This window comes from Suricata suricatta, chromosome 16 (genome assembly GCF_006229205.1).
Source record: "Suricata suricatta isolate VVHF042 chromosome 16, meerkat_22Aug2017_6uvM2_HiC, whole genome shotgun sequence".
Lineage (NCBI taxonomy): Eukaryota > Metazoa > Chordata > Mammalia > Carnivora > Herpestidae > Suricata > Suricata suricatta.
In genome coordinates this window covers 43,619,550-43,630,488 of record NC_043715.1, presented here as the reverse complement: position 1 = coordinate 43,630,488, position 10,939 = coordinate 43,619,550, and the positions used below count along the sequence as shown (strand labels likewise).

The 10,939-nt window shown below is 42.3% G+C and overlaps 1 protein-coding gene across 1 annotated transcript; it reads right to left on the bottom strand.

Annotated features, from left to right (window-relative positions):
- Positions 1-300: 300 nt before the first annotated feature.
- LOC115281036 (zinc finger protein 30-like) lies at positions 301-8,524 on the bottom strand. Its single transcript, XM_029926286.1, has 4 exons — positions 8,447-8,524; positions 6,202-6,328; positions 4,820-4,918; positions 301-604 (listed from the first exon to the last, which is right to left on the bottom strand). Exons 1-4 carry the CDS (start codon positions 8,453-8,455, stop codon positions 474-476), a joined length of 366 nt encoding a protein of 121 aa, XP_029782146.1. The 5' UTR covers positions 8,456-8,524; the 3' UTR covers positions 301-473.
- Positions 8,525-10,939: the final 2,415 nt, after the last annotated feature.

Sequence of the window (10,939 nt, the reverse complement as noted above, 5' to 3'; positions counted from 1 at the left end):
CTGCTTTATTTCTAGTACCTAGAGCCATTATTGAACACTCAATATTTGTCAGCAATTTTAAAAACACATATTTTCTTTCATTTCTCTCCTCAGATGCTTTTGGTATTTAAAAAAATTGAGAGAATACTGCTTAAAACCTTTCAATGGCTTACCCTTAGTACTTCAAATAAAATCAAAATTCCTGTTCAAAGCCTAAAAGCTCCTGCATGATCCATTCCTTGATTACCTTTCTGACCTCATTCTGAATACCTGCTATCTTCAGAAACAATGCTCTAACCTTACTGCCTTTATTGAGGTTCCTGGAACATAGCAAATCCTTTCCCACTTCAGACTCTCACCTTTTGTTCCATCTGCCAGGAATGCTCTCTGCATGGCCAGTTCCTTTTTGTCTGAAACGTCCTAATTGAAAAGGCAGCTGCTCAGAAAGACTATCCCTGAAAACCTTAATTGGGTCCATGCTTTTTCTTATTCTCTCATTTATCTGATTCTCTATCCCTGTCATATAACTCTTGCAGGTGGAAGGACACTCGGTAACGTGACGGGAACAGCAGCCACAGTCTCTGAAGACAATGCACACAGGCTGTAGAGGTAATAGAGGATGGTGCTGAGAAAGGAAATAAACATAAATCAGTAAAGTCAAGATTGAATGGTCTTTAGAAATGAGTCAGAAATCCAAGAAAAACACGCTTTTGTTGAAAAGCAGAAAGAAACTGTAAACAACAACAAAAACTAAAAACCCCCACACAGGTTAACAACAACTCATGTCAGCCACGTGTGCCGGGATGAGAGTACCTGGGTTTTTACTTTGTTTCTGTCAGAGAAGCACAATAGCATTTACAAAACACTAGGAAAGAACTCAGTTGCAATACGGTGATCTAAGGAACAGTGCAAGGAACCAAATGAATCCACTTTAGGTCCCAAACTGCTTTCCATGTTATGGTAACACGATTAAATAGTTCTTTTTATTGTCATAAATTAATGGAAGAAAAAAATGAGAAAATACAAAAGAAGTGATGGCTGAAAATGACAAATTGGAGTCTAAAAAGCAGAGGTCATTTCGGGAGGCTCTTTCATTCTTGCCCCCCTCAACTCTGGCTGAACTGATCTTCCGAATCACTCTTGAATCTGTTTCTTTATCCTCAATGCCATTACCAACACTCAGAGAGCCCAGAGTGCCTCTTGTGAAGCAGAACAATAACCCCTCAGTCATGTCCTGAGATCCTTTCTTCTAATCTCCATCTGGCCGTCAAGAGTGATATATTAAATATGGAAATCACATTATGTCACTGTCCTACTTAAGATTCTCCATTAGCTTGCAAATACTTTGGGGACAAAATTCAAAGAAAGATAAGAAATACATGTTATATTATGGTCAAGTACACACTCACAAACATAAACAAAACAAACAGGTCATGAAATAATCTATCTCTGCTACATGTGATGCATTCTGATATTTTAAAATTTTTTCTGTGTTATTTTATTTAAGAAACAAAACAAAACTGGGGCACCTGGGTGGCTCACTTGGTTGAGGATCCAACTTTGGTTGGATCCAACTTCGGCTCAGGCCATGATCTCATGGTTCACGAGTTGGAGCCTCACGTCAGGCTCTGTGCTGACAGCTCAGAGCCTGCAGCCTGCTTGGGATTGTGTCTCCCTCTCTCTCTGCCCTCTTCTGCTTGTATTCTGTCTCTCTCTCTCAAAAATAAATAAATATTTAAAAAAAAGAAACAAAACAAAACCAAAAAATACAAAATAAAAACAAATGCTGCTCACAACCTACCAGGTCATTTTCATAATCCCTAAGATTCTGCCTGGCCTGGACCCTGCCAACCCCCCCAAGCTCACAGCCAGCACCCTTCCCTCCCTGGGCTCTCAACACCACGCTGCATCTTCCTATGGCCTTCCGGACACCGTTCCCTCTGCCAGGAATGCTCTTCTCTCTACCATCAGTCTCCCTACTGCTCTGCATCTTTTCAGGGCTCATCCTTTCACGTACGTGACTATTCCTCCAAAGCCCTCCCCAGTCCCGGACTCCAGCTACGTTGCACCTGCCATTCTCTTATACTAAGATAGCCACAGGCCATGGTCTCATGGTCGTGAAACAGCCCCCAACTGGGCTTGTACTGAGCATGGAATCTGCTTGCGATTCTCTCTCTCTCCCCCCTCTCTCTGTTCCTCCCAGCCCCCATCTGTCCTCGCTCTCTTGCTATCAAAATAATAAATAAATAAATAAATAAATAAATAAATAAATAAATAGTAAAAACGTTTTTTTAAAAGCTACTCTACCTACTACCGCCTACAAGGGAGGCCCCCATGGCTTTGGACGCTGGTAAGACTGCCGCACCCTGCTCTTGATGATGGCTCCTCCCAGGAGATCTTGACTTCCATAAACTCTCAGTGTGACAGTCTCACTACCTTTACGACAGGAATAAGTACTCACCTTCCCCAAAGAAACTACACCAAGATCACTTCTCTAATGCCTGACATCTCTGGGTAGCCCTAATCTCCGGAAAAGCCCGGCTTCCCACATCTTCGTTCATCACTAGGACTCTCGTCTCCTTCCAGGTCTAGACACGCTTTATTGTGCCTCAGTGTTGTGTTTGCTGTCTGACCAGTAGGGCTCCAGGACCTCACAGTATACTTTCCGCAGATACTCTGCAACTGCAGCCTCCCTTCCTTCTGCGCATGCTCTTCACCTCTTGCTCTGATTGCAACCTTGAGCACACTGCTTCCCGGAAGCACTGGTTCCCTCACCTCACTCCACCGGCCGTCCCCTGCAGTAGACGGAACAGACCTGCTTATTTCCAGTTGGGACAATACCTCCCCAAACCCAATTTCGAGTAATCATCCTTTCTGACCACTACCACCCATATTTCCAGATCACTTACTCTCCAATATTTATCTCCACCTTAAAGACTTTCCTTCAAAATCAAAACAAGACAACTTTTCCTTTGATTCTATGGTTCTCCCTGCAGCTCCCATTCATTTACTGTACTTCCTGGTAAAAACTTCTCAAAAAAGATGTCTGTATTTCCTGTCAGTATGTTTTCCCCCTTTATCTGCCACCCTCATAACTAACATTTTTGCCATATTTGCTTCCAGGATTTTTTTTTCTTGCACTTTTAATGCAATTGAAATAATTCTGCATATATGAACTTGAATCATACTTCTTTGTCCTAATTATTAAGACACCATTATAAAAAGCTTCTAATATATTTTATTTATTTTTTTTCCATAATATTTTATTGTCAAATTGTTTTCCATACAACACCCAGTGCTCTTCCCCTTAAGTGCCCTCCACCATCACCACCACCTCTTTTCCCCCCTCCCCCTTCCCCCTCAAAAATCTTCTAATATATTTTAAAACTCTATTTGTACTTTTGAAAATTTCTCAAATGGGCCCTCAACATTGCCTGGTGAGTTAAGTCATTGCCTCACAATAGTTTTTATTGTTGGTTTATTTCTTCCCAGCTCTGTTTAATCCTCAACAATCAGGTTTTTATTGCTTTCACTTCCAAACTTACTCTGTCTGGGTCACCACCACCCTTTGTCTTACCACATCCAGCGGTTGGGTCTCATCCTTCATCTTAGTTGAACTTGTAGCAGCGTCTGTCATAGTTAACCACTCTTTCCACTTGGTTCCAAAGATTCTGTATTCCTCATTATGTCCTAGATCATAGGTTACTTAGGTTGCCAGTGAATTTCCTTTGCTGGAGCCTTTCACTCTTCTCAACTCAATGTTGGAATGCCCCATGGTGTAGCCCCTGGACTTTACTCTGCCTCCATCGACATCGATTCCCTCCATAATCTCATCTCGTCCCATCAGCCAGAGATTGACCTCATGCCCATCCCTCAGTCCTGACTACCATCCTGCAGGCTCTCAACTGTGTATCTAACTTCTCTGTCAAGAATATCGAATGGCTATCTCCAATGCATAACTCGTGACTTCCTTCTGCAGGCTCCCAAACTCTGGTGCCTCTTTTTATTTCCAATTCTTCAGCAAATCCTATTAATTGTACCATCAGATATAACCCATTCTCATTACCTTCACATATTAGACCCCATTCCAAGACACTATCATCTCTAACGTGCACCTTCTTGTTGATCCTCAGATAAGTGAAGTTCAGCATCTTCTCAGGGCCTACGCACTTCTGTCCCATCTGCCTGAACACACACTTCCCTTTTTTTGCATGGCTAATTTCATTCAAGCCTCAGTTCAAAATTACCTCCTCTGGGAAATCATCCCTGATTACCTTAATCTAAGAACACAGCAAGCCTTCCATAAACATTTGCCGGCTGGAAATACGAACTCAATTAAAAAGTATAGAGGTGCCTGGATAGCTCAGTTGGTTGAGTGTCTAACTTCAGTTCAGGTCATGATCTCATCATTTGTGGGTTCAGGCCCTGCATCAGACTCTGTGTTGACAGCTCAGAGCCTGGAGCCTGCTTTGGATTCTGTCTCCCTCTCTCTCTGCCCCTCCCCTGCTCACGCTCTGTCTCTCTGTCTCTTTCTCAAAAATAAACATTAAATAAGGAAATAAATAAATAAATAAACAGGATTATCTATGGAAGAAATCAAAGCTAACTTCCTCATTAAAACAAAAGGGTAATATGAGAGAGGAAGAACGGTAAATGGGAGTTGGAAGGGAAGTTCCTTTGGGAACTCATATTGATATCACCTTCCTGCTAAGACCTTAGACTTCTTTCCACAGGCCTTTGAAGAGAGCGTCACGCAAACATCCCCAAGTGCTGCCACCTCACAGACCAGCTGTATTATTATGAGCAAGAGCTGCTCCTACGTGATTTGCTCTTCATTCACCTGAGCTCCATCTTCTTGTCACGGCTCTCTTCACCATCCAGGAGTCCTTTCCTTGCTCCAATAAAGAAAACACATCTGGTTTAAGGATCACACATCCAGCTTAAAAAAAAAAAAAAGAAATGGGATATGGTCATGGTCATGGTATAAGAGTTCTAGATCCAAATCCAGTCCGCTGGTCATCAGAGAGAGACAAGGGAGTGACAGAGGATTTATGTGAAGGTCTGAAGGATGAGAAGTAAGAAGGGACACAGTGGAAGGGCACCTGGGTGACTCTGTCGGTTGAGCATCTGACTTCGGCTCAGGTCACGATTTTATGGTTTATGAGTTTGAGCCTGGTTTAGATTCTGTGTGTCCCTCTCTTTCTGCTGCTCCTCCACTCTGTCTTCTCTTTCTCTCTCATAAATAATAATTTTTAAGAATTATATTTTAAAAATTATATTTTAAAGAAGGAATATACACATTGGAGCTGTCTACTTTCGTTAGCTAGGATGAAAGGGGAAGTTATTCCAATAAGAGGGCTTATGACTATCAGCAGAAGGGAGGAGGGAGGGAAGCAGGAAAGGAACGTGTCTTGTTTTGCAGATCCAACAGTTCCAGCCAAGGAGACACCTAAATAGGTGTTTCACCTGACAGTCCCTTGCTAAGTGTGTCTAGCCCAGTAGCCCTTTATGTGAGCCAGTTTGAGCCAGAATAGAACTGAGGACCTGCACAGAAGCCCCTCCCCCACTGAGCTGACCTGAAGTTACCTTAGCTCCTTATGATAATATGATCTGCTCCAGGCCACCTGGGTGGCTCAGTCAGTTAAGCATCTGACTCTGGATTTCGGCTCAGGTCATAATCTTGCAGCTTGAGATCAAGCTCCATGCCAGGCTCCATGCTGAGCAATCAGCCTGCTTGGGATTCTCTCTCTCCCTCTCTTGCTGTCCCTCTTCCCTCTCTCTCAAAATAAATAAACATTTTTAAAAAATAATAAGATCTCCTCCTATGGGTGGACTGTCCACCATTTTTTGAACATACGATGTACGTACTGGCATGTTGACATGATGGACAGGCGCAACGGAACCAGAAGTGCCGGTACAGGCTCCCTGCCCCCACCCCGATACACTGTGCAAAAATCTCCTGTGATAATCCCACAGGGAATCAGTGCATTCAGACCAATCTCCCTGTCTCTGTAGCAAGTAATACAAAGTTCTCTGCTTTCAGCATGTCCCTGGGTTGTGTGCAACTTGGTGCACCCCAAGTAGTGAACTCCTTGAGCTCGGTTACATTTCTACCTCCAAAGCACTCAAACCTTTCTTTAGGGAATAGAAATCAGAAAATCACAAGGAAAAAGGCAGAAAATATGGGAGACAGATTCTGAGTATTGTACAAGATGATCTTACCCAGTGAGGTCAGGTAGATGTAGTTCTCCGACATCACATCCCTGTACAAGTCCCTCTGAGTGGAGTTCAGGCATTCCCACTCCTCCTGCGAGAAGTCAATGGCCACATCCCTGAAAGTCACCAAGCACTGAAACAACAAATCCATTTATTACTGGTGAAAATATGGCAATAACTTTAAGGTAAAATGAGAAAAGAAAAGCGGGGGCCATGAAGGAAGGGGATGGCACAATAAATAGGCCATGGATGAACACCTCGTACCATTAAAAGAAATTAGGTGCCTGAACTACAGTGTCAACAAAGACACTAAAGACAAAACTTACAATGTATAATAGGACAATTCTATTATCCAGAAAACTCCAGGAATACAAAAAGCCAGATGAATGCAGTTCTCCAATGAAATGAAATATTATTTGCAATCACATAGCCTAAGCTTTTCGAGTTCCCAAAAATAATAAATTCTCAATAAATATGAGTTATTTCCTTTTCTTCTCCCCTTAAAGAAAAATAGTCACAAATTTAATCAAATCTTTCCAAACAAATTTTAACAAATCTTTAGGCTAAAACATAGAATTTGGATATAACTTAAGAATTTTGTGAAGACTGAGGCACCCGGGTGGGTCAGTCAGTGAAGCATCTGACTCTTGGTTTTAGCTCAGGTCATGATCTCACGGTTCATGAGATCCAGCCCTGGGGGAGGCTCTGTGCACAGAGCCTGCTTGGAATGCTCTCTCTCCCTCTCTCTCCGTCCCTCCTCCACTTGTGCATGCACACTCTCTCTTTCTCAAAATAAATAAATATTTTTTTTAAAAAAAGAATGAAGATTAAAATTCTTCAAGTCACAATATTATGTCACTGAATAAAATTGATATTTCCAGTTTATGTGTGAAATGATCTGCTTATTTGGGAGTATTTCAATTAAATCCTCTAATGTTTTTGAGTTCTAAAAATCTACAATTCTCAAGAGAGTAGGCACCTGGTAGGTTTTATTTCTACTTTCTGTGTTCCTAGGTTACAGCAAGCTGATGGATGCCAGTCTAGGTGCCTGAGGACACATTCTGGTCAACCCCGAGGTAAACCTGACTGCTGATCATCCCCTTATTGGTTCTTAGGCAAGCGGGTTGTGGCACGTAGAATAACACCCTCCTAAGATGTCCACATCTGAATCTCTGGAACCTGTGAGTGTGTAACCTTTTATGACAAATGGGACTTTGTGGATGTGATTGAGGATCTTTAGATGGGAAGATAATTCTCGATTCTCTGGTTGGGCCCAATGTAATCATAAGAGTATTTTAAGTGATAGAGGGAGGCAGAAGAGTCAGAGAAGATGTGAAAATGAAAGCAGAGGTCAGAAAGATGCCTGCTGGCTGGGACAGTGGAAGGGAGCCACAAGCCAAGGAATGCGGGCAACCTCTAGCAGCTGGGAACATGCAAGGAAATAGATTCTTCTCTAGAACCTCAAGAAGAACACAGACCTACAAGACACCTAAATTTTAGCCTATAAAACTCATTTCAGACATCGACCTCCAGAAGTATAAGGTAATAAATTTGTGTTTGTTTTAAGTTATTGAGTTTGTAGCGATTTGTCACAGCATCAACAGGAAAATATGCAAGAGGCAAGATCTCTTCCTTCTCAGGACTCAGTTTACCGTCCGATCTTAGAAGGCTTGCAGAACATTTTATCACATACTGAGGCTCGGAACACTCAGCAGAAATGCTGTCACTTCCAAGTGGGAAACTTAGGTTTATAGAGAAGATCAGGTTGCCATATGTCCATGTAACTACCTCACCAAACCATTATCCTAACACTGCTCTTAAGGGGAGTATTAGTATTAATAATACTGCTCTTAATACTGCTTCCTTAGGACTCCTGGCAAAAGACTTTGGATGTAAAATATGCAGAATGATCTGAAAAATTGCCTAACCACTCTCTGGTGAGGAGGAAAGCATTTAGAGAAGAATGGAGCTCTTTGCTAGGATCAGCACTGGAATGGGAGAGATCTGGGAGTGGTTCCTTCAGACAGCTAAGCAAGGCAGAGAATCTGGGGATAAATAAAGCTGGCGTTCGCATCACACAACACATCACTTCAAGAAGGAAAACTGAGGGGCCCTTGGCTGGCTCAGTAGGTAGAGCATTGCAACTCAATCTCAGGGTTGTGAGTTCAAGCCTCACGTTTGGTGCAGAGATTACTAAAAAATAAAAAAAAAAATTTAAAAAAAGAAAAGGAAAAATGAAATAGTAACTCACATGGGGCATGATTTTTAGAATTGTCAGGACTGACTGGTTTTCTGGGTTCTTTTCCTGGAGGTGTACAGAGAGTCCAGAGAGGGCAGGGCTGGAGAGAGAGAGAAGACTTGCCTCAGAGCCCACAAAGTAAGCACCTTGACCCTGTCTTTATTTTACCTCTTTTTAAAATTTTTAATGTTATTTTATTCTTAAGAGAGAGAGAGAGAAAGCAAGGTGGGGAGGGGCAGAGAGAGAGAGGAACTCACAGAATCAGAAGCAGGCTCCAAACCCTAAGCTGTCAGCACAGAGCCTGAAGCGGGGCTCGAACCCACAAGCTAAGAGATCATGATCTGAGCTGAAGTCAGACATTAAACCTACTGAGCCACCCAGACACCCCTATTTCACTTCTTTGAGGGAGTTTGGAAAAATCTTGGCCTTCCTGCAAAGCCAATGAAACACAGCTAGAGCAGAAAGAATTCAGGCCAGATGACTCTTGAATTGCCCCGGTGCTGAACAGGACCTCAGAGGGTGCTAGTTTTCAAGGGGGTCTCACATCTTTAGGATAGGGGCATGTAGAGGGAGCCCTGGGGGGAACAGCTTCCTCCGGTCCCTCCCCTCCCCCCACCACTACGAACACTCACAAAGTGGAATGCTTTGGCTACCACAGCTTAAGGGCTCAGTCCTACAAGACTGCTCCTGACTCCAGGAGCCAGTCTGAAATCTCTGGCCACTAGTACTTCTGACCAATCAGCTATATGTTGGGGGCTCCCACAATCCCCTCCTAGGGATGATACTTTGCTAGGATGGCTCACAGAACTTAAGAAAGTACTTTACTTACATTTATGAATTTATAAAGGATACAAGTCTGGAGCTGCCAAATGGAAGAGATGCACAGGACAAGGTATAGGCAGGAGGAAGGCTTGGCGCTCCCCTGCCCTCCCTGGGAATGCCATTCTCACAACACCTCAGTGTGTTCACCAACCCAGAAGCTCGTCAAATATCCTAGTGCAAGAGTCTTTCTGACCCTTAACCACCAATGCCACCCACCCCTTTCCTGGAGGTCAGCGAATAGGTCGGAAAGTGCCAATCCTCTAATCATTGGTCTCTCTGGTGCTCCAACCCCATTCTGAGACTATCTAGGGGCCCTACCCGAGCTACCTCATTAGCATATACTCAGGTGTGATCAAAGGGGCTGATTATGAAAAACAAAAGACATTCCTATCACTCAGAAAACTGCCAGGGTATTAGGAGCTCTGTGCCAAGAACCAGGGAAAAAACAAATATATTATTATATCACAAATATTACCACAAAATTCGACATACCAGCAAACAAAAATCCAAAGGCATGTTCAAAAATAAAATCAGGGTGCTTGGGAGGCTCAGTCAGTTAGGCGTCCAACTTCAGCTCAGGTCATGATCTCATAGCTCATGAGTTCAAGCCCCACATTGGGCTCTGTGCTGATGGCTCATAACCTGGAGCCTGCTTCAGGTTCTGTGTCTCCCTCTCTCTCTCTACCCCTCTCTGCCACTGTGCGCTCTCTCTCTCTCTCTCAAAAATAAATAAATAAATAAATATTTTAAAATCATAATTAAGTGGGACTTTCTCAATAATGAAAACATAGTTTGATATTAGAATGTCCACTAATAACTCATGATATTAATAGTTCAATGGAAGAAAATCATATTATCTTCATAAATGCTACCCCCACCCAAATTTCACAAAATTCACCATCCATTCTTACCATTCCTGGTGAGAACACAATAAGATATAGATAATGATGACTAATTTAATGTTAGTGGCAAAAATCGACCTGAATGGAGCCATTTTAAAATGAAGTTGGAAGGACCACTCCAGAGAAATTGCCTTAGGCCTCTCTGTTTGAACTGGGCCAAAACCTATGGACTGGGCAAAATGGCAATTGTTTTAGGCAACTGCCTGCAAAGTCAGGAGAACACATCCTGATCCTAAGACTGACTTTCTGACCTTATAATCAATAGTCAGTGTACAACCAAGACTAGTTTAGCCTTTTTTCCCCTCTTCTTAACTCATGATGAAAAAATTCTTGCTTTCACTCTAAGCGGTACAGTATTTGGTTTCTACCTGAATCTGTGCTCCCTGAACTGAAATTCTTTGATGCTAATAAGTGCTCTTTGCCTCTCACTGCAGCACTCTATTTTCGAGTTAACAATGGAAATAAGGCAAGAACACCCACTATCCTCACCATCATTAATCACTGCATTAGCTCTAGTAGCCAATATAAAAAGGCAAGAGAAATCAACAAGAGCAATAAGACTAGGAAAAGAATAGGCAAAACACTCTCTGTGAGATAGGACAGCACGCCTAAAAATGCCAGGAGAGGCAATGAAAGGGGAAAAAAGGTACAACAAATAATAAGAGAACTTTGTAAATTAGCAGTATATAAAATTAGCATGAAAAGAAATGGCCTTTATATATAAACAATAACCATGTAGAAAATATAATAAAGAAAAGCCATAAAAAGATGAAGTATCTAG